At 40.0% G+C, this 24,666-nt stretch overlaps 1 protein-coding gene across 2 annotated transcripts in view; it reads left to right on the top strand.

The window, feature by feature from the left end:
- Window positions 1-24,666, top strand: part of Fras1 (Fraser extracellular matrix complex subunit 1) — a 404,303-nt gene that overhangs the window by 241,725 nt on the left and 137,912 nt on the right. For both annotated transcript variants that reach the window (XM_063247218.1, XM_063247217.1), the window contains 8 exons: window positions 5,223-5,375; window positions 5,595-5,741; window positions 11,009-11,155; window positions 14,470-14,610; window positions 15,518-15,658; window positions 17,098-17,238; window positions 20,013-20,283; window positions 23,730-23,814. In XM_063247218.1, the coding sequence (XP_063103288.1) occupies window positions 5,223-5,375; window positions 5,595-5,741; window positions 11,009-11,155; window positions 14,470-14,610; window positions 15,518-15,658; window positions 17,098-17,238; window positions 20,013-20,283; window positions 23,730-23,814 (1,226 nt within the window). The remainder of the gene's footprint in view (window positions 1-5,222; window positions 5,376-5,594; window positions 5,742-11,008; window positions 11,156-14,469; window positions 14,611-15,517; window positions 15,659-17,097; window positions 17,239-20,012; window positions 20,284-23,729; window positions 23,815-24,666) is intronic.

The following is a 24,666-nucleotide window of genomic DNA, read 5'->3' as shown; positions in this document are numbered from 1 at the left end:
GACAGAGGACACAGGTTAGAGACAGCTCTCATTAAAGCGAAAAGCACAGCCAAGTCCACTTGACCACTGGATTCTTAACTATTCCTTTGGGCTGCTTCCAGTCTGTTCCACGAAAGGCAAAGCAGCAGCAGAGCAAATGCAACGCTCCCTCTCACTCTCTGGATGAAATGCTTTTGAGAGAGGAGTGGAGAGGAGAGTGAAGGAGTTGTGTTGATGGAGGGCTCGGGTATGTTAGTTTCATTGCACATGCAAATTATTTACTTATTTATTTTTCTATGTTTTACCTAGGCCCTGGGTTCTACAAATTTAGTGTTTGTGTAGTTTTGGTTTTTCTCTCCATGAACCCAGGACTTCACATGTTAGGCAAATGCTCTACCACTGAGCTACAGCCCTGGCTCAAAATTTGCTGCCTTTAAAGGTCAGATTTCTATAATGTTCTCTGAGAACACGTGATGTCTCATGCTTCCTGGTCCAATGCAGGATGCCCGAACAGTGGGTGAGGAAGAGCTCACTGACTGATACTTCAGATTATTATTACACATACTAATTATCCAGTTATCAATATAAATTCAGTGTCACTGTCTTCCACATCAGCTTTCCACTGAAAGCTTGATGATTACATTAGCCATTTGAATATTTGAAAGCCATTTGAATACTGTTTGAAAGAAAAAAGGAAAACATTTTAAATGCTCAACCTTACATGATTAACACCATGCTTTACACCAGTCTTCACCAAGCAAATTAGCAAAGAATTTTCTACAATTTTCAGATTTCTTAGTGTTGAAGAAATCAATAGCTTTTCTTTTCTTTTTTTCTTTCTTTTTTTTTGTCTTTTTCATTTTTACCGTTACCAGGGATCGAACTCACGACCGCCTGCTTACAAGGCAGGTGCTTATGTCGCTGAGCTAAATCCCTAGCCCCCAGCTTTTCAAAGTATAAATTGACACAAACTTTCTGGAAAGAATTTTGTGATACCCGTAAAGAATTTTGCATGGTTCAAGGTGTCTGCTCCCGAGTATGTGTGCATCTGATTGAACTAATAACTTCTTTTCAGAGTGTCAATTTCCTCAGGTATCAAGTAGGGAGGATAACATTGTTTGCATCACCTCTTTATATAAGAGTATGCTTGCACAGTTAGTATAATATGTTCACAGATCAAAAAATGAAAACTATAATCATACTTTGGATTATATTCTTTAACATTGTCATTTAGGAAATAATCTAGAATGCAGACATATGTGCCAAGGTTTTATCACAGGCTAAATTAGAAAAGTGGAGACAGATTGGAAGTGAATCAAGCTATAAGAAAGATAGCAATGTTTTGTTTGTTTACTCAGTGGTAAAATACGTAGTCCCTAAAAAGAGTGTTTACAAAGGGTTGCTAATAATATGTGGAGATAGTGATAGTATTGAGTTTTTTAAAAAGTACTGTAGCTATACATTTAATATAATTTCATCTATGTGTATTACACATATAATATAATCTCCCTATCACATGTAATATAATCTCATCTCTCAATAATTGTGTAGAAAAAACTAAAAGAAAAATGTGAATGTTAGCAGTTTCTAATTCTGAAAGATATTCCTAGGAATATTTTCATACTGTATAAAAATTTCCATGTTAGGGCTGGGGATTTAGCTCGGTGGAATAAGCGCCTGCCTTGCAAGTGCACAGCTGAAGTTCTATCCCCAGTACCAATTTAAAAAAAATTCCATGTTTTCTTTCCATGAGTACTTTGTAGTCAGATAAAAACCCAAAAACTCCCAGATGCCTGTTAGGACCTTACTTGCCTTTCCTGTGTAGAATATAGAGGGCCCGAAGCTCACAGGGTACCTACGGGTCTGCCCCTCATAGCCTGTCTGCTGCGTCTGCTGTCAGTCCTTGAGACCTCACTCTGCTGGCTCAAAGTCAGAACCTTGGTTTTAATCCTCAGACTCCTGATGCTCTGGTTTCTGGATTTTCCCCCACTGCTTCATCATTCAAGTTGAGGTCTCTTAAGGAGTTTTTTCCTACAAAGAAATTTTTGACTTAAAGCCTCTAAAGAGAACGGTGTTTCGTGGGTTATAGAAATTTATTATTCTTTATGACTTAGCATAATAAAATCAGTCAGCCAAGCTTCAGAGCAGAATACTGGAGCATATTCATTTAGTGATCTTCTGTTCAGAGCTCATGTGCAATAGGATTGGGAAGGGAGTCTACATGACTGGGTTAATGCAGGACTCCCTCGGATTATTGTTTTGGAATGAATTTATTATTCAGAGGATCTAATGCTTAGTGTGACTTCTTAATAGGATGAAAACAGGTAGTGAACAAAAGGAAAGAGCCCAACTTTCCAAACGCAAGTAGTTATGATTTTCTTGGTAAGGGAGAACTATAAACCAGCTTAGATAATTTGATGCTCTGGGCAACCTGCAGTTGATTGTTTTATATTTTTAGATGTCATTTATAGATTTCTCCCTCAACTCTGGGTCTCACTCTGTCATGTACTGTGATATGTCTGGGGAATGATGGATGCCTTCTTAGGGCTATAACAACGTGGAGACACAGAGGCAGCAGAGGCCCTGAGTGATTTCTTTCTCTGCAGCTCATAAGCCCTTTCCACTAACATCTGGTGTGTGCGTATTCACATTTCTGGCCTAAGATATCTGGAGACCTGGTTAGGAGAGCAGAAGAAGGGGGAAGTGGTGAGGGAGTCCCTGTATTTATCAGTATGTTGGAGGCAGAGAAAAGATCCAGCCAAAGTGAGTGGCCAGATGTATTATGCAAAGAAAGGAGAGAGAGTTTTAGGAGAAGGGCTAGTGGAAGTGCTACATGCTTCAGGTTTCTGGTGGATTTGGTCATCTAGACCTTTTCAAGAGTGACACTGTAGTAGAATTGTGGAGGTGGGGACAGTGGGGTGGCCAAGGAAAGGTAAGAGAGAGGGAGTTCACAGAGAAAAGTGAAGGTGCTTTTTTATGTTTACAGATAGAGTTGGGGAGAGTAAAGAGAGATGAAGGGGGAAAGGTGCGATAATGTTGAATATATAATCAAGAAAGTGCACAGAAGAATCCTGGGAAATGAGAGGAAAGGAGCTAAAAAAGAGCAAAGGTAGATGCTCCTTGGATGGAACACCCAGAAGGTGCTACTACATGACCTGGAAGTGGAGTAGATGAAGTCACTGGGGAGACAGGCAAGGCTGGAGGAGTGGTGACTTGAGCACTATAGTGATGGTTCAGAGCCGCTGCTGGTGGGGTGGGAAGGAATGTACACACCCTGGCTCTAGCTTTCTGAAGAAGTAATTACACTGCTCATTTGAAGAGATTCTAGGGAGCTTCAAGATGAGACAAACACCATAAATACTTATTTATTATACCTACCAAGTACTTCAGAGATCAGCTTACTTTCTCTTCAAAGCATCCCCTTGGCAATCATTCTTTTTCATTTCTCTAATTGCACACTAGAGAAAACTTCAGTTAGATGCAACTAGTCTTTAGGCCACCGAAGCTCTGCAGATCAAGGCAGCACACACGTGGGCTAGGATCACTTTGCACACACGCACTCAAAGGCCATAGCCTCCACCCAAAGGATCCTGGGCTTCCCACTTGACAGGAAACACTGTCACCTCTGTTAGCTCCAGCAGTGGCCCTGTGCTTTCAAGCTTCTCTGTACCTGCCCAGATTGTGCTCGTGTGGGAGGCAGAACACGGGTCCCTCTTCATCTTTTTCCTCCATATAGTCACCGCTTCCTTTATAATTCACTGAAAGGCTGTAATAAGGTTTAATTTGGCTCTTAGGATATCACGCATTGTCTCTAATATTGGCAAAGGACTACATGTAATTCGAAACAGCCAGGGTTCAAAGAAGGGTCAGGGGCTTTCAGTTTGCTGGCCTTTCTGAGGAGGAAGCTTCTGGGGTGAGCAATGGTCGGGTCCTGGACCAGGTCCTCTGCAGAACAGAGGGTACCGGGTAGGGGTACACACTGCTCTGCTCACAGGGAATGGGGCTAGATGACTGTCAGTTGGCAAAGTATCACCAAGAGTAGGGAAAGAAAGGCCTGCCTCACAGGGCATGAGGCAGGTGAGCTGTTTTACTGACAGGGATCTTTTTAATGAAAATTTGACCAGACAGTAGAACCTTTGTCTATAAAGCTTTGATACCAAACAAGACATGTCTGGGCCACCAGTGGCACATTAAACACACTGCATACAAGTGCCGTGGTCCTGACAGGGGTATGATTGATCAGTTCTGGAGAAACCCGTACATCCCTTCATTTTTCCTCAATGTTTACCATGTAGATGGATAATTTGGGGAATGAAGGGTGGTAAATAAAACTCAAAGTTAATTGTCAGTTCAAAGGAAATTTTTACCAGTATGGAAGCGAAACACAATCTGGTTCCTCCTTGAAGAGTACTTGTTACAAGAGTGACGACCAGAGCACTGGTCAAAGGAGATAATTTGTTTTATAGCTTTAATCACAGCTATCACTAGGAACTATCCATCATGTTCTAAAAGTGATTTTTCAACTGAGAACTCTTCCTTGTAACTTCATCTTTAGCTGAAGACTAGCATTTTCCAACAATTTAATGCAGTAATCTATAAAAGCACAAAGACTCACGCACTGAAGCCTGAGACCAATATGCCAGGTGTGGGAGAGTAGGAGGGTGTGGTGACAGGGCATATTTCACTGAGGCGCTCATAACTCTTGGCAGAGAGATTAGTAAGTTTTTGGTTGGTTTGTTTGATTTGCAGTATGGGAGATTGAACCTAGGGCCTTTATGCTGAGCTACATCCCCAGCCCTTGAACCATTTTGAGATAGGGTCTTACTGAGTTGCGTAGGCTGAGCTTAAACTTGTGATCTTCCTGCTCAGCCTCCCAGGGTGCTTGCACTACAAACATGCACTAGCGTTATAAGCATGCATCCCTCTGCCCTGCTGGGTTTAGGAGTATTAATGTCACTGTCCTCAAGATCCATCACATGGTACTTGATTTGGCACTTGTAGGTTGTTCAGTTGGGAAGACATTAAAAACTCAGTTACTGTGCTGAGCTTCACCATTTGCTGAAACCACCAAGCACACATTATGAACAGGTCTCGGGCTTCTACTTTGCTGACATTTGCTTTTGGGCCACTCTTCAGCTGTCTGCGTCACTGCTGGTGACTGAAATTGCTCTGTCCTTTGGCATAGTGATGAGCCATGTGCTCACCAGCATTTGGGCCTCTACTCTGCTCTCTGCCCCCTGCAGACTGCCACCCCCTGTGCCAGCACTGTACAGCCAATCTCCAGGACACTGGGAGCATCTGCCTGAGGTGCCAGAATGCCCACCACCTGCTGCTGGGTGACCACTGTGTTCCCCATTGCCCCTCTGGATACTACACAGAGAGGAGCACTTGTAAAAGTAAGTGCTGGACCAGAAACTGAAAATGCCTCAAGAGATTTTCTTTGGGGCTGGAGCCTAGAAGGATGAATTTCCCAAAGTGGAAGGAAGCGGGAAGCCCATGGGAGCACAAGCAGAGTGCCAGGGTCCTTTACATGGTGCTGTGTTATCCCTGCCCCCTGCAGCTTTGGAAGGGAACCTGGTGCCATAACTTCTGTTTTGTCTCCTTTCCCTCTGCAGGATGCCACTCCTCCTGTAGGACCTGCCGGGCCGGAGGACCTTTCTCCTGTTCCTCCTGCAACACCAACCTCGTTCTGACCCACATTGGCACCTGCAGTGCCTCCTGCTTCCCTGGACATTACCTGGACGACAACCGTGCTTGCCAGCGTAGGTGTTGTAACAAAACTTCTTTCTTATTCTGTCCTCCTGGGGCCACTGGAAGAAATATGGTTTTTCATCTTCTCTGTCAGTAGCCCTTATTTTTCCAAATTTAAGGAAACTAATTTGCAAAGACAATGTGGATTCCATTAGTAGGCTGTAATTCAGATATCAGCCTGGTTGAAAGTGTTCTCGTCCCTGAATGCCAGCTGTGTATGTGACCTTGGGCAGGCTGAGTTCTCTGTTCGGGTGACCTTATTTATAAAATAAATAAGTATTAGCCTGTTTCACCATTATGATTTCTCACAGCTATCCAGTTTATCCTGGGCAGAGAATGGAACTTGCTTCAGGACACAGTCGGTGGCTATGCACTTTTCTGGATTTCACTTATTTTTTTCATATATTTGTTGAATATTGACACCATACAATCCTTTATTTCTGCCCCCAAAGTAGTTATTGTGTCCCATAATGTGTAGAGATTTTTTTTTCTCAAATAAATCTGAATGTGATTGATTGCCTTGTGTCAGGCTGTGTCAGGCTAAAATGAATTAGGATAAATTAGGAAAAGGGCAGATCAGAATAGGAAAGAAATAGGGATCCCTTCATAGATGAAGGGACATTTCTGATAGACTGAGAGGTAGCTTACTTTATTTAAGTCAATGAAGTGTCACTTTAAAGAATTGTGTCCTACTTTGGAAAATAACAGTGAACAAATGGAGTGGTGGTGTTTCACTTGTAGTTCTGGGAAGTGCTATGTTGGTGATGTTGCAGAGGAGTGACAAAGAGGCTGAGCTGCGGGCTCAGGAGTCCGAAGCTCACTTTGTGGCCTTAAGCAAGTCAGTTAGTTGCTGGGCCTCGGTTTCTTCCTGTAATAGAGGAATTATAACAGTATCTCCACTCTCGTTGCACTCAACACAGAGCCTAGTAGAGGAGACAGTCCCTTTTAGTAACTCTTGTTATTGCTATCACTGTCATAATCTTGAGCATCATTGGCACCACTGTCATCTGGATTAAAAGGCAAACTGTGCAGCAGTTACCCTTAGTTCATTCAGTATTTGCAAGCATTTGCCTTTGAAAGGAAACTATATGGTTCTCACACTTTTGTATCATCTGTTGAGACAGCAACAGTAGAAACCTTTACTGAACCAATAGGAAGATTTCTTTACTTTTATTTTGGGTTTTTTGGGGGGAGGGTATTTGTTTCTTTCTTTTCTTTTTTTTTTTTTTTTTTTTTTTTTTGTCTTTTTCCTTTTTATCGGTACCGGGGATCAAACTCATGACTGCCTGCTTGCAAGGCAGGCGCTTATGCCACTGAGCTAAATCCCTAGCCCCGGGTATTTGTTTTTTGACACGGTCTCACTATGTAATCCAGACTGGCCTCCAACTCACAGCAATCTTCTTGCCTCAGCCTCCCAAGTGCTGGAATTACAAGTGCTTGCCACCATGCCCAGTTAGATTTCTTTACCTTTAATAACAAAAATTTGCATGTTGTATATCAGCTTTCTGCCAAAATCTGTACATTCTGTGATACAAGAGATACTAAAATACTTTCATGTTCTATTCAAATGCAAGAGAGTATTGGCGGAGAAATAGTGACTCAGATTTATGAGCATCTTCACATCAGTGGAATCACAGAAATAGAAGTTCAAAAGGAAAAATAGAATCCCTTGTATCAAGTATAGATGACAAAAATGCATTGCATTGAACTATTTCTCTTTGGGGAAGTGTTTGATTCGCTGCAGGTTGGTATGCTACCATGTAGAATTTCATAGTCTGTTTTGTTTGAATTAAAGAGTTCCTACCATCAGTCCTTAAGGTTCATTCTTTTTAAGATTGCATAAAGTAAGCCCTTAAATTAGGATATTTGAGTTGCTAGCATATAAAAAAAATCAACAATACATCTTTGTAAAGCTCACTATTGCAGGCAATTAAAGGCCTGCCAGTTTTAAAAATCATTCAGTAAAGGACTTTTGAGGAAATGTAGCCAGTTTTACAGGAGGCAATGATAACTGTATTATTAAAGAAAATAAGGACTAGCAAGCTTTCCAGGTTCTGGTTACAGAAATCTTTACAGAGTTTGTCCTATTAACTGAGCTCTAAAATTTAAGGGTGAGCAGTTGAGGCAGGAACTTTAAAAACTGATGCTGAATAAGTGCAGTGCCTTACAGTTTGAGCAGAGGTCCAGGCCACCAAGCCAGCCTTGCACCAGTGCAGATACTTTTCTCTCTCTCTTCCTCCCAGACCTCTCCTAGAACCATCAAGGGCAAATGGTTGTTTCTGATCAACCCTAGAACTCTCTGGAGCAACAGAGAATGCGTCTTCTCCCTCATTCACATAATCACACTCAAAAGTTAGAAATCAAAGCTCATTTCCCACCAGGACATCTCTGATTTCCCCACAGAACTGGAGCAAGCAGACAGTTTAAGCAGAGGTTGATAGCAGCTGTCAGACCTTACCCTAGAGAAAAGGCCTAGTGAACTCCCCCTCTTGGAAGGCCTCACTTCTTCTTTGCTGGTGACAGCACATCCTTGGTTCACTTCCTGGCTCGTGTTCCGCTTGCCACCTTCTCCTCTGTCCTTCTAGCACTCCCTGCAGTGACCTGCCCCTGCAGCTGCCAGTGTGGACGGGTCACACCAACATGGATGGAGGAATAATTTGTGTGGGGTGAATATTGTCTGGAGAAAAGGGTGCTCCTTCACCACACCACAGACCTAAGGAAGAAGTTGAGGACCCAAGGGCCTGGGTGTGTATACACAGCTCCTGTGTGGGGGACAAAGGTAGCCATTGGCTGATTAGCTTAGGAAGGAGAAGGGCTGACTTACACACCCAGGAACCACAGGGGAGTAAAAAACTTCATACAAACATTCAGGAGAGGCAGAGAAGGGCTGAGAAAGTAAAGCATCAGAAACCTTAAGACATCAGGGCAAGCAAGTGTTCCATGGCCCCAGGTAGAGGGGCTGGCATTGGGCCTCATTTGCAGTTCCAGGCCATCCAGGGAGGCCAGCTGGAATGCAGGTTGTGGGGAGACTTCTCAACTGAAGCTTACATTCGTATCTTCAGTAATCAAGTCACATTTTCAGTTAATACTGAATATTTAATTGGCAAAAAGATGCAGGACATTACTTATAGTCCTCCTTATTTTACTTGATTACTTTAGGGTTATTGTTTCAACTGGTTAATATAACTGAATTCTTATTCTCTCAGCTGGTAAAACTTAACCACGTGCTTCTGATACAGGTATACATTCCATATTTAAATTTGATTAATGTGATTCTTTTGTTTAAAGTCATTACTAAAAATATTGATCAGGTAAAATATTAAGACTTGATCATTATGACTACTCTACTAGAGACATTGCTAATTATGAAGATTTACTAATTTTGAGAGTGCATTTCAGTCATCTTCAAAACTATATACAATCGATACAGCCTACTGTTTTCAGGATCTTTATCAAATGCTATGCCCAAATTAAAATTCACACATAAAAATCTTAGCAAAAAAAGAATAAAAGTTTAGTTTTGGGTAAGCTTTGAATGGTTAAATACATACTCTTTTCTAATTATTTCCAAAGTATCTGTTTAAAAATTCAATCTATTATTTTCCTAGTTCTATACATTCAAATGAATATTTTTTATGGCAGTGATTTTCTTTGTAGCTTGAACAAGAGTATATAATTTCTTTCATTTTATAGGCATGTAATTTTCCTGCATTATGCTCCTCTTGAGTCCTATACTGTAGTCCTAAACTGCAGGATTGCTCTCATCTCCTCTTGCTTTTTTTTTTTTTTTTTTTTTTAAATATCGGTAACGGGGATTGAACTCACGACTGCCTATTTGCAAGGCAGGTGCTTATGCCGCTGTGCTAAATCTCCAGCCCTAATCCCCTCTTTCTTGATGTACACTTAAAGTGAACTTAAGAATGAGGGAGAGATAGATGTAGGTGCTTGTGTGTGTGCTTGTGTCTGTTTGTATATTAAGTGCTTGGCTTTTTTAAATTTATGTAGCAGGTGATTGAGCACCTGCAATATGACAGATAACCAGTTGCTGGCCAGTCTGGGAAATAATGCAAGTTGCTGGTCTTTGCTTTCCTGAAGTCCACAGCTTAAGGGATACAGATGTTAAACAAATAATCACTTAAGTGAAAATCGTTACACATGGCAGGAAAGAAATGTCTAAGGTACTAATATGAGCATTTACCTCAGAGACTTGTTTCCAGAGTGGAGACTCCAGAAAGGCTCCCTGAAAGGACAGAATGAAGAGTAATAGTTAAAGAGACTTGAAGTTTATATTAAGAGGATACAAACGTGGTAGGATTTCTAGGTGGAGAAAATGAAGAAAATACAGAGCGACTGTATTTGTAGAAATGATGGTTGGAAAGTTTCCAGGATTAAAGAAAGACACTGAGTTTGTAGGGAATGCATATTCTGTGACTCAAGTGATATGAATAAGCTGCTCTGGTGGATGCATGGAAAGTAGATTGCGAGGGCTCAGCCTGTGTACAGGGAAAGCAATCAGGAGGCTGTGACTGGAATCCTGCAAGGATGATGAAGGCTTGGGTGTATTGGTTTTTATAGATATGGAGAAAAGCACACAGTTTAAAATGTTATGTTCGAGAGTTTGAATAAATACGACCGAGTGAGTGACTGGATTAGATGTGATAGAAAGAGAAATACCAAGATAGATGTCAAGGTTTCTAGCATGAACACCTGAGCAATCCCAGTTGTCAGAGAAGACAGTGGCACCATCAAAGTAGGGGCTCATTAATTACATGACTAGCTACTAAGAGATACAATTGAGCAAACTAATAAACCAAGTCATTTGTAACTTAAATTATGGGGTTCCATCAACTCCGTGATAAAGTTGGTATTTAATTTTAATGTTGGCATCACACACACACACACACACACACACACACACACACATACACACATCTAAATCTCCATCGTACAGGGTTTGTTTCTGTAAGAAGTAAGGTTCAAATAAAACTCTGGACTTTAATTCCAGAGGTCTTTGGTTAAGTACAAATTCAGTTGCTGAATCACAGATTTCCAACCATGGGTTTATAATTTATTTATAGCAAAATGAGATTATCCTCTTTTATTTTGGAAAATAAAAACTAGTATTTTCTGAATCTGCTGCTCACAGAGGAGATCACAAGTCATAATCAGAGAGCAGGTTGGAGCAGGGCTTTGTTCTCATGTGGCATCTGCCTGGATTTCATCAAAGTTTCTGCATTTGCGATTGTAATCATCGGGTCATTTTCTGTTATCTGTGTAGCATGCAACCCACGTTGTCGGAGCTGTGTTTCACATGCCAGCTGCACCTCCTGCCGAGATCCACACAAGGTGCTGCTTTTTGGGGAGTGCCAGTATGAGAACTGTGCCCCACAGTATTATCTCAACGTCTCCACCAACACGTGCAGAGGTAAAGCTCTTCTTGACTTGTGTATGGATTCTTTTATTCACTGATACCCCATTTACCAGGGTGCCCAGATGCGCACAGTGGGAAAATGCCCTCATCAAATGTGTTGACTTTCTCTGATGATAGCAAGAATTATGTATTTATTTATTCACTTACGTATTTGCTTATGAAGCACATTTTTGAGCACCTACTATGTGTTAGCTGCTGTGCCAGGCATTGGTAACTGGACTGGAGATGGCAAACTGGAAACCGTCAGCATGTATTTCGTTCATAGACACATTGTGTTTGGCCTACCTAATGTTCTGATGCTTTAAAATATGTAAATATTTGCCTTTTATAAATCAAAAGACTTTGCATAGAAAAATTGGTGCTTTTTTTTTTAACTTCTTTTGGGAAAAAAATCAGAAGACCTGGTAATACTGGCTTTGCCTTACTTACCACTGTTCAAGGACAGGTACTGTGTAGCTCTCCTCCCCACTGGATGGAGTGTGGTCTCTTCACCAAAGTCCCTATCAGTGCCTGTTCTATCTCAGCAGGCTTATTTCAAAAATTTACATTATCTTCCTAGGCCTTGAGGTGTTTACATTTACACCTCTAGCTTGCTAAACTCTAAGCTTAAGCAGGTCGAGAGTTGTGTCTGATTTGTTCATCTCTGCTTGACAAATGCAAATGAGTGAAGACAGTATCTTCATCAACAAGGAATTTACAGGGAGGTAATATAAAAAACCAAGTGCCTTTTTCTTTGTGTTCTAATAGCTGAAATTCCTGGCATTTTTGCTCTTTGAATGATAATGTTCAGTAAGGAGAAAATACAGAGCTAAAAACAAGTTTAACTTGATTGTGTTCCCTGTCCCCCCTCATCTTGGCCTCTGTCCACGTTTCCCTCTCTGCCTCTGGCTCTGGTGGGGAAGCTGGAGCACAGATACAGAGGTCAAACTTGTGCCAACAGAACTGGGGATGCTTTCTTTGAGTCCCTGCAAAATCGCACATTTTCCATTCCAAGAAATTCTACTTGGTTGTCAACTTAGGTGGTCTGCTGCACTGACTCCACAGAAACCTTTCTGCTGTTCTCCTTCTAACCAGGGGCTGTCAGTTTGCGGTGAAAAACAAGATTAGCACAAATCCTCCCTGTTGTAAATGATTTTGTTACCATGCTGGCAGGTTTCAAGGCTATGCTTAGTCCTTTTCCCCTTGGACTGAGTCAGCCAAATAAACAAGTGAGATTAACTTTATAAATCTTCTTGGGAGCACATGTACTGTCTTGTGCACTTACCTGCTCCTTGGGACATGGAAATACTGCATCAAGGAAGAGACAAGGTGAATAATGTGATTTTCCCCAGCTCCTTAGGAAGGAGGGAAAAGATGGTTCAAGCAGCCATGAGTGGAGGTAAGAACTGTAAGAAAAACAGTTCAACAGCAGACAATAACCAAGCTATTGCTGTATGCCAGGCACTGTACTAAATTATTTATTTATTTATTTATTTATTTATTTATTTATTTTTATTTAAAGAAAAGGAAACGAAAAAAAATACATGGAAATTAAGAAAAAAAGGGTAGAAATAATTCTAAATTACAGACAAACAAAAGGTAAGAAATTGCCAGTTGATAAGTTACAAATTGTCATCTTCGAAATGGCTGTTCAGGTTATAGAATTAAAGTATATAGAATGACATTCAAAAAAAAATGACCCTACAAACCATTCTGCTCTATGGCCGAACAAAAGCTCTGTAATATGATTATCAGTCCCACCTATTTGTTTTGCATCTCTAAGAGGATAAGGTTAACCATATCAAAACAGAACAGAACATTTAAAAAAAAAATAAAAAGACAATTTAAAGAAATACAGATTTCAAAGCAAGTCCACTGGAGATCTACCTTATCTAACTGTCTCTAGCTTCTTACAAATAGTTGTCCCTAACTTCACCCACTTTCTATACTTATTGCATATTATAGAACTAATCAAATCATTATAAATTATTTATTTACTATTTATTTAGTGTGAGGGAATCCAAGGCCATGCACATAACAAGCTCCTGTTATACTCCTGAGCTACATGCACAGCTCCTGTGTTAAATTCTTTACCTTCGTAATTTTACTTAATTTTCTCAATGACTTTATGAAATGAGAACTATGTCTCCGTTTTATAGAGGCTTCAGACATTTACCAAAGATGTATGAGATGTTGCAGATAAAAAATAGCAGTGCCATGACTTAACAAACAACTTTCCTGACTTCAAAGTCTATGTCCTTATCATCTTTTTTTGTACCAAAGATCAAACTTACAACCTTCCGCTTGCCAGGCAGGCACTTATGCTGCTCAGCTAAATCCACAGCCCAAAGTCTATGCCCTTAACCATCCTCTATGTTGCATCTTCCATGCCTAGAGGACTTCCTTGCCAGCTAGAACATTGGTTTTGTAGTTGCTTCAGAATTTCCTGGAACGTTAGAGCCAACAGCAACAATAGTGTGTGTAATAACTACAGTACCAAAAACAAAAGCAGCAGCAACATGTTTTTCTGTGTCCCAGCCCCTTGAGACTCTGCCTCTGATGTCATGCATGATCCTCTGTATTTCTAACAGTCTTGCTACATTGTCTGGTTCACCCAAGGATATAGCCCCTGCTGGAACATGAGCCCCTTGAAGGCAGGGTCTGCACCTCCTACATTCATATCATCCCTGGACAGTGATGTGTTTTCCATGGATGTTGAGCAAATGATCATGTACACACACCGGTCAATTCCACAGCCCTAAATGGGTCCTCCATTGTTTCCCTAAGATCTTTAGACAGTAGCTTTATGCTGCGTTGAAGTCTACCATCACTGATTCTTTGTGTTGTGTTGTGAATGCTTGAGTTTTGAGAGGTAGAAAGTCAACAGTGGCAGCAGATCTCAGCCATCTCTTTACCAGTTGAGCCCTGAGCATTTGGAGAAAGTTGGGATTAGATAATGTGGTGTATTGGTCACTCCCTATGGCAGGCTTCGTGTGAAGATTTGGGATGGCACATAAGATAAAGACCCGAGAGCCTGTGAGACGAAACCAGGTTAATCTGGCTGTGGGACAGTCCTGCTGACAGACAAAGACTGTGGAAACATGGAGTGCACCTTGTCCATGCCTGAGTCTCGCATAATGAGGAAACACAACGTCAGAGAAGCATCCAGGTCACTTCAGGCAGAGGCCTCATTATAGCTCAGTTATCTGACATCACTTATGTTGTACTCACATTACCACCTGCAGCTGCAGACAGCAGTCTCCTAAATAGGCTGTGGGGCCTGAGGGTGGTTGGAAGGCGAGCTGATCTAACACAGGCTTCCTTTGCAGAGTGTGATTGGAGCTGCAGTGAGTGCAGTGGGCCCCTGAGAACAGACTGCCTGCAGTGCATGGATGGCTATGTTCTCCAGGATGGCGCCTGCCAAGAGCAGTGCTCACCAGCTTTCTACCGTGACTTGGGTGTCTGCAAGAGTAAGTGTTCGGAGTCCCAATTCTGTGACACCACTGTCATGGCCTCCTTAATTTCTGAGAGGGACCCTTGACAAGTTTCCCTTCTGTTTTTCACCCATTTCTTGTTTCTTTCCTAAGAGCTCTCTATGTTGCCATGAATTTTCCCTGTTCCCTCTCCCATGCCCTTATATGATATGCTAAAATTTGATGCCACTGTGTGAATCCTGAAGCTAAATGGCCACATGTACAGGTTTGTGTAGGTTATTACTTTGGGATTTTTTTTTTAATTTGAACAGTCCTGTCCTCCAGATGGAAAGGTCTGTGTACTTGGGTGTTAGAGCTCCAGAAAGACCATGCTATTCTACCACCTGCCTCCCTAAACCCTATGCCTGCCCTATGCCTCACCTTTCTCTCCCCAGTATCTTTTGAAGTCTCAGTTTAAAACCACAAAATCCTCAGATCCTGCACTTTTTACCAAAAGTGCACAGAGAGCATTCCTAGTAGCATTCCTGAGAGACTGATAATTGACTGGATAAGGCAAGAAAGATCAACAATTCAGCAAAATGGTATTGAGAGCCAAGAACTAGTTAATAATAACATTCATCACTCATATCTGTCAGTTACTTTAGAGTTTATCTAGCATTTTCCAGTACTTAACTGGATCTTTACTCAAGGAGATAGGTGGTACAGCATTTTTACTCCTGTCTGTAGGGGGAGAACGTAGAGGTCATAGGGATTGGGGGACAAATCCCAAGTCTCCTAAGTGGTAAGTGAAGTGGCACAAGCAGAACCTGGCTCCTTCATTTCTCATGGGGCGGTTCTTCAGTAGACTAGATTGTACTGCTGCTTGATACCTAATGCTACTTTCCCCCAGTGGACCAGAGCCCCATGGAAAACAAAAGATTCCTGTTAACTTTTTGTCTTTCAGGCTGTGACAACCACTGTCTCCAGTGCCAAGATCTCCACCAGTGCACCCACTGTGAAGAGCCATTTCTCCTCTTAGGAGCCCAGTGTGTACAGGAATGCGGGAAGGGGTATTTTCCAGATCATGCAAAGCACAAATGCACAGGTAACTCATGTCTTTACTGAGTACTCCGGGAAGAGGTTAGGGTGGCAAGTAAGCTGTGGGCAGTGCGTTGTAGGTAATGAAGGACATCGGAGTTAGATGCAGAATGAAAATTCATGGAACTTAGCTGAAGTAATTGATGGCTTCCCATGTACGCCTGCCAAATTCTGGTTAAACAGAATATAGGAGTGCAGCCCAATAATTCTCTTACACAGATCAATATTGTCCCTCTAGGTCTTTATGGAAACAAAGCCAATGTTTTATGGGATATAAAGTTGCATTGAACCACAGTGAGGTATCTATTAAGAGTAGGTCAGCCATGTTGATATAGATATAGAATTTTCAGTGTGTAGACTAAATTACTCGTGACCCTGATGCTGGCATTGTATTTTCAAAGAATAGGATTTGGAATAATGTAGTGAGATACACTAAAGCTTTTATTATTAAAATAAAACTAACACCCAGTCTTAATCCCCTTGGATCATCAAGAAAATTTATCATTTGTTCCCATCATTTCTGTAAAAACTTGGTGTCTCTTGAAAAAAATTTAATAACAACGCTATTACCCAAGCGTACATGTCTCCCTTTCACCAAGTTCTTTGTTTCCATTATCTCATTTAGCATTTTCAATGACTTGGTAAGACATGGAAAATATTATGAGTCCTGTTTTACACGTGGAAAAGAAAGAGTGACCTAAAGTTATTAAAGTAACATCTAATCAGATATTAAACCCATGTTTTCTGATTTTAATCCAATACCTTATATATGTACAGCCTTTTTATAACAAAATCCAACTGAGGAAGCAGCAAATTTAAATAGTAAGCACTGAGTCTATTAGCTTGACCCCAGGAAATAATGCTGTGTGTGTTCAAATAGCTCTCTTCATGCATTTAAAAAAGTACCACTAACAACAATAACAGTAAGTATGAGCGTGGTAGTAATAAAACAATTGAGCCTTTTAGAGTAGTGGCCGGCACTATTCTAGTCCTTTCACACTGTAACGTGTGCAATCCTCCCAACTGGTACTTGCGTGAGGTATTTTGCTAGCCTCCTTTTCAAGGAAATAGAATTTTAATTGATTATTAAAGGAACTTACTTAAGTCTTAGATGATAAGTGGTAAAGAAAGAATGGTATACAAAATGAGGTTAAGCCTTAGTTACACTAAATGACCTCTTACCATGGCAGTGTTCATCCATGTGCTATATTATTTAGATCACATTGTATATACTGGGAGTAGTCTCTCTGTTCTGATACCTTCTGAGAGTAAATCATTTCCTATGAATCTCCACAGGGAAGCTGTTAGGATTCTCTCATGTTGCCAGTGAGGGGTCCTTTGCTGTTTGCACTGTGACTCCTAGGTTGCAATTCCTTTGTTTCTTTGTTGGTCCTGGCTGAGTGTCTGCCTTGATGTGGCTTATTTATTGTGTTCTTTCTTTGACAGTCTGCCCTCAGGGGTGCTTGCAGTGCAGCTCCAGAGACTGGTGTCACCTTTGTGACCAAGGGTTCTTTCTGAGGAATGGCCTCTGTGTTGCCCGCTGTGTTCTTGGCTTCTCTGCTCATTCCTCTAATGAAACATGTGCTGGTAAGAACTTCTCCTTGAGTGTCTGGTTAATGCACCAATAATCTGTCTGTGTGGTGGCTGGGTTTATGTATAGAATTATGATATAAAATGCAGAATTTATCCTTAGAAAGCCTGTGGTGCTACTAAGGAATAAGGGGCTGATTACAGAACATGAGAAGTTCAGAAAAATCAACTTGTGTGGTGTTTGGAATGAAAAAAAGAAGTGATCTGTGTTTTGCAAATTTACAAATATCAGATAAAAAATTTGGCACAGATTTAGCTTTGTGCCTGGACTGCAGCCGTGTTATAGAACATTACCTGCTATATATTTACATGTGTAATGTATTTAGTTTTCCTATAAACTTGTAGCTGTACTTATCCAAAGGTACAATGGTACATCTTTTTTTTTTTTTTTTTGCATGCAATGAAGACCAATTATAAGCAATGACCAGTGTGAGGAGACTAGGTAGATAGATTTAAAGACATGCTGTTTGCTGTTCTAAATAAGGTGTAGTATATTAGAGGAAAGGAGCTAGTCTCTTCCAACATAACAATGGACACATTCCCTTAAACAATATAGAGAAGTGAATTCAGTCCTAGTTTTGAATGTCAAAAGTTTTATAGGTAGCTACAGCCTGGAAGTTTTATCCTGGCTCAGTGTACCTATTTTAGTGGTGTTCATCCATGACATAGGAAATTTTGTAACATCCACAATCAACCACTTATTTTTATTTCTGGCCTTTAAAGGTATTAAGATTTTTCCAAGGGGAAGCAATGTATTTTTGACTTGTATTATTGAAATCTTTTTGGAAACTCCAAATGCGAGTCAGCTTACTACTTGTGTGGTATAATACAGATCAACTTATGAAAATGAATTCCAATTTTATTAGAATAAACTTACGGTAGAAGTTGTCCCCACGAAATGAATGAATTCCTCAACTGTCCTTTCGTACATGTTGTAAAAGAGCCCATTAGTTAAAAAACTTTCACAGGAGATTGTCCTACATCATGGTAGGAAATCCTAATTCAGTCATCATTCAGTCATGGAGATTGTAAAATTTTAAAAACAAAGTGTATATATTTGACATGAATCCTGAATATGATCTGCCCAGGGTCCAACTTCATTGCAGATTAACTGATGCTCTTCTAGGAAATGATATCAGACACCTGCCTCTTTTCCTGATCTCAGTGAATCTGATGTGATAAGAGTATCAAGATAAGACTAGGATCTCACACCTGCCAGCCTATTAGATTACCTGGCAGGTTTGTAAAATTAATGATGCCCATTCTAGAACATGTAAATGACACTCTAGCAGTAGAGTCCAAGTGTTAGTATTATTTATCAATGACATGAGAAATTTTGTCAGTATTGTTTTAAAATTTCCTATGTAATGTATTATTATTACTATTATTAAGGCATAAATCACATACTGTAAAGTCCAACCTTCAAAGCATGTAACTCAGTTGCATCTTTAGTTGAATCTTTATCAACTATCTAGTTCCTGAACCTTTTTATCACCCCCTCAAAAAAACCACATCACCACTAATAACTTGTGCTCATTTTCCCCTCATGCTAGCCCCTGGCACCGGCTCATCTACTTTCTGTCTTTGTAGATTTGCCTATTCCAGACATTTTACATAAATGATATCACAATATGTAACCTCTTGTGTTTGGCTTCTTTTGCTTAGCATGACGTGCTTGGTTCAGCAGCACATACACTTACCATGATACTCTCAAGGTTCTTCCATGTTTTAGCTCACATTAGTGCTTCTCTCCTTTTCTTCCTATAGATGAGTATTATTGCATTGTATGGGTGTACCATGTTTTACCTATTTTATCTATTCACCTTTCAGTCTTTTCTTTTTTGTTTTTCTCTTTTCTTTTGTTGTGGTGCTGAAGATTGAACTCGGGACCTTGTACATGCTAGGCCAGAGCTCCACCACTGAACCATTTCCCATCCCTTGTTTTTCTACTTGTCAGTTGATGGATAATGTATTTGCATTGTTTCTGCTTTTTGGCTGCTCTCACATGCTATATAGAAGTTTTGTGTGAGCATAGATTTTTAGTTCCCCAGTGTATATACCTAGCAGGAGAATTGCTGTGTCATGTGGTACCTATACAGTGTTTCACTGAGGAAGTGCCCAACTATATTTCTAAGTGACTGCACCACTTTACATTCCCATCAACAATGCATGAGGATTCAACTTGCTCTGCATCCTTACCAACACTTTCTTGTCTTTCCTAGTGTAAGTGGTGTTATCTCTAATTATGATTTTGATCTGTATTTCACTGAGGACTAATGTTCATGTGCTCATTGGCTTTTTGTATATGCTTTTTGGAGAAATGCCTAGTCAACATCTTGACCACTTTAAAAGTTGTGGTGTCTTATTTTGAGTTATAGGAGCTCTTTATATATTTTAGATAAAAATCTTTTTTCAGGTAGCTGGTTGGCAAACACTTTTTCCTGCTCTGTAGATTATCTTTTCACTTTGTGTCTTTTGAAACCCATGAGTTTTCAATTTAGGTGATGGCTAACTTACTGAATTTTTTGGTCACTTGGACTATTTGCATCCTAACTAAGTAAGTGTTGTTCAGTTTCCCAAATCACACCAGTGTATTCCTGTATTTTCTTCTAATCTGCATCCAGGGTGATGATCACTAGAACAGAAAGATGTGTGTGCTGCATAATAACCCAGAAGCACCTCAGTAAAGCTGTGAATTAACACACGCTTATTTCTTTCAAATACATAAGACCTAATCAGTGAAGTCTGACCTTTGAATTTATGTTTCCTAGGCAAAACACACACTCCCAGTCTTCACGTGAATGGGTCTTTGACCCTTGCTATTGGCTCAATGAAGCCACTGGACTTTTCTCTGCTGAACATCCAACCCCAGGACGGCACTGTGGAAGATCTCCTGTTCCATGTTGTGAGTACTCCCACCAATGGGCGGCTGGTGCTCTCAAGAAATGGGAAGGAGGCTCAGCTGGACAAGGCTGGCCATTTTAGCTGGAAAGACGTGAGCCAGAAGAAAGTACGCTTTGTGCACAGCAAGGAAAAACTCAGGTGAGGCAGCACAATTGTTTCCCTCCTTCTTTCTCATTGTCCCCCTGCCCAGCCTCCTTCTCATCTGGGGAATATCGATACTCCACAAATGCTTTCAGCTGCCTGTCATCATTCCCCTGTAATTGCCCAGAAAGTGTGCTTCTGTTTGAAGTATTTTTATTTTATCACGTAATTATGAGTAATTCTTTGATGTGACAGGAAAATTCCTAGTATAATTACCCAGTTTTTTGGCCTAACAAAAACAAAATTAGTTACATAGCCAAATGCCAAGGCTGCTCCTCCACAGGAGGATAATATACAGGAAGTGGGGAGCAGACGAAGAAGGGGGCACATGCTTTTCAAGCTGTCCTGTGGCCTCTAGAATCGCAGAAGTGAAAGAAAACTTCAAGTCACAGTTACCTTTTTATTATCCACAGTATGAGATTAATTGTGGTTAATTCCTAAACCTGATCCTGTTTTTCTCTGATGCTTCACACACTTCCAGCAGACTTCCCACCCCTCCCCCCATGCTTCAGCAATCCAATTGAATGTCAACACAAACCCAAGCAAATATGGCCTGATAATTAACAGAGTAAATCTACTAAACATAAGTCTGGGAATGCACCTCAAAGATTAGCCTCTTGGATTCTCCTTCGCTGGGCTCTGCTTCATTAATGCAGATAATTCGCTCTAACTATGATATGTAAACAAGGAATTGAAACCCATGTAACAGAGAGGCACAGTGAATATTTTCTATTGAGCACTGAACTTGAAGGTTTTCTTTTATTATTTGTTCTTATTTTGGGAAGAGAGAAAAGTAGATGATGCTTTTTTTCTATTTGGGTTCAGAATGATTGATGCCAGTATCCTGGGAAGATCATATTACTATAGTAAGAACATTTGCATGCTGACTTCGAACCTGACCTTGTGATAAACACAAGAAGTATGTATATTGTGTTCTCAGTCTTCAGATAAGAAAACTGGGGACTTCAGAGTATGAATAATCTTTCCCATGACCTCACAACCTGTGAGTGTAAGGCTGTGAGTTTGACCCAACAACACCCTCAGATTCAACAACTAAGGCCGTTAGCCACAATGATTTCTGCCTCCCTAATATTCTAGGAACAGTGGGCCTGCTTCTATCCTGTAGGGGCTAAGATCACTACATAGAGAAGCATGTGCTGGGACAGAGATGGAATCCAGGCTCTGTTTTATGTTGTACAGTCACTCTTCAAGTTCCAGCTTCATTTACTGCATTTCTTTTGCTGCAAGTATATTTCTTAAATAATATATCTGCATTGCACACATGCATGTGCTTATACACACACACACACACACACACACACACACACACACACACTTACACAGTTTTTTTGCCAGTAGTTGAATCACTTGTGAAAAGCATAAAACTCCATAGACAACTAATGTTAACCCGCTTGTCTGTTTACTTCTTTACAGACCACCTGTTTCCTTGCAGAACCTTGACTTTCCATCCCTCAGCAGGACATAGAATGGCAATTTAGAGAATTCTTCCATTACTCTATTTTATTGGGCATACATTTTAATACATTTAATATCATTTAATATCTATCTTTAATATCTATGTATCTTTAATACATTTTAATATCTAAAAATCCAAACCAAAAAATAACAGAAATGGTAAAATAAGAGTGGTTAAAAACTCATGAAAAAATAAAATTCATCATTTCTGAATGATAGTAAAAAAAAAAAGGCAACCTGCCAATGAGTTTCTAATTTTTTTTTTCATGAAAACATTGACCATGATTCTTTAAGATATTCTTTAGGATTAGATTCTTTTAGGGTTAGAATGTTCTGTGGAATAAAAGACAACTAATGAATATAGTCAGAAGATGCTGATAAGCTGCCAGTGCTTAGATGCTAAGCACTGTTGGAGGGACCTCCATGTCACCAAAAATCATTTTTCCCGTTCTTTGTTTATTTTGTGTTTCCATTCTCTTAACACTTTGAGGTGAGAGTGAGGAGGAGGAGAATTTAAATGGGGCAGAAAGGAGGATGGATTAGGGGAAAAAACACTTTTTCTAAAAAGTGACATTTATTGAGCTATAGTTTGTATTCAATAAATTTCCCTAATCTAAAGCACACTTTCCTATGAATGTTAACAAATATATACCATTTCATTACCACCACCACAGTCAGGATATAAAACAGTTCTACCACCACTAAATATCTCCTTTTTATAGTTAATACTTTCCACCTAATAACTGGCATCTACTGTTCTACTTTTTTACCCCTATAGTTTTGCCCTTTCTAAAATGTCACTTGAATAGAATCACACAGTATGCATTTTTTGTTTCTGGCAATTGCCATAATGCTTTTGAGATTCATCCATGTTCTTTCAGTATAATTTGTTAGTTCCAAGAATGCCTTTTAAAGAACCTTTAAAACAATGGTTCCTGCAGTAGACCAGAACTCCAAAACTGCCAAAATGCATTAACCACACATCTTACAAGCCAGCACTGAGTTCTGTCCTTGGCTTGGCTTTGAAGGTGAGCAACTCTCTTCTTCCCTTCTAGCACTCTCTGAAGCTGTATGAACAACAATCTGTTTAAGGAAGTCAACCCACAGCAAAGAATAAGCTTTATTTTATTATCAATGTAGAATCTTTGGTTACACATAGTGGAAATGCACTTGAACTAGATCAAGCAAAATAGCAAGGGTTATTACAGCATTGCAGTGGCCCAGATATCAAAGATATCAAGAGCAATTTTGCCCTCAGGCAAGTCCAGATGGGAGGCAGGACTCAATTCTTCTCTCATCCCTACTTCCCATTGGTCAGAGGCTTCATTCACCTCCTAGACAGACCCGTCTGTGTTCTCATCAGCATGGTGGTCTCTGGTTGCCCTGGACTTTCGTGGTGAGATTCACTCCTGCTCAGGCCCAACTATTTAGAAAGAATCAACCATCCTTTCCTGGTCTTGACCACAGTAAATATGTGCAGTGATGCAGAGAAAAGAAATAGAGACATGTAACACAGCCAATACAAATGTGTATTGGGGGCCATTCACAAGAACTGGGAAGGAGTTGCCAGGAAGGTTTGCTGGCAAGAATGATCATTGGGAGCTGGTCAGACTAAAAGATTCTATTTCATCCCTCAATTTAAACATCAGCCTATACAATACTACTAATCTACCTTGTCCTCATGACTAATTTTTCAGCTGTTCATACATTCAGTTTAGAGAAGAAAGAAGCAAAATAGTTATATTATTTTTGTGTTACAGTGACATCCAGAACATAGAACTGTATTTTTACCTGTGTCTTGCAGTGTTAATCTTTGGTAATTTCTGTGTATGGTGCAGACATTACTTCTCTACAATGGTTTAATTCACATGTTTACACACATATACTCTAAAAATATTTTTAATCCTCATCTTTCATTAAAACTAACTTAATGATTGTATTTTCCTATTGCTGCCTGATTTCTTTAGGAAAGGTTACTTTTCCTTGAAGATTAGTGACCAGCAGTTCTTCTCTGAACCACAGCTAATCAACATACAAGCATTTTCAACACAGGTAATAAAAATGCCAAACAATTAAAATTTTATATGCCTATTTATTGTTAAGAAAAAAATCAAGGCTTACTGCAGTTTTAGGAAAAATACCTGAGCTAAGTTAAATTTGTCTTAGTTTTATCATGAAATGCCATTGGTGTAATTTTAAGTGCTTTTGCATAATAGCAATGTCAGCAATAACAATTGCTCATGGTCTTCATAGTACTCAGTGTTTCACATAAGTTACTCAGTTGATCTTCATACCAGTCTTATGAAATATTATTATCCCCAATCATAGGTGAGGAAACTAAAGCACCAGAAGGTTAGGTAATTTTTGTGCTGTGTATAGCAAAGAGTCAAAATGTGTGCCCAATGGTAGGGTTATAGTTCAGTGGCACAAGTGCCTGCCTAGCAAGTGCAAGGTCCTGAGTTTGATTCCCCATTGCAAAAACAAATTTTTTAAAAAAATAAATAGACTTGTGCCTAGTAGGCCTGGTTTCAGAGTCTGTGCTCAAAACCATTACCTTTTGGTGCTTTACTTGGCCACATACTGAATGAGATATTAGTCCTGTAGAATAACTTAAGGCTGCTCAAGTTATTAGGATTTTCCTTTTTCTTAGGTAGGTTTGTCTTACTTGAATATTTCTCTCTCAAGGGCATGGAATTTGTAGTAGTTACAAGGTGTTATTAAGGGTCTGCCTAAACGATGTGGCAGTGTGGTCATCAGCTAAACAGATCTGAGAAATCATGGTAGAAGCAATAAAACTCAGTGTAATGGCCCTGTACACTCACGTCTCATCACTCTTCTCTGTCAAGTTACATTTATGTGTCCAGAATACAGAACAGAAGTGCTGAGAACTGGGCTGGAAGGAAC

The sequence above is a fragment of the Cavia porcellus genome, unplaced genomic scaffold (assembly GCF_034190915.1).
Source record: "Cavia porcellus strain 051 isolate PalLab524CR breed Dunkin Hartley unplaced genomic scaffold, mCavPor4.1 scaffold_4, whole genome shotgun sequence".
Lineage (NCBI taxonomy): Eukaryota > Metazoa > Chordata > Mammalia > Rodentia > Caviidae > Cavia > Cavia porcellus.
This window is presented reverse-complemented; position numbering and strand designations above follow the sequence as displayed.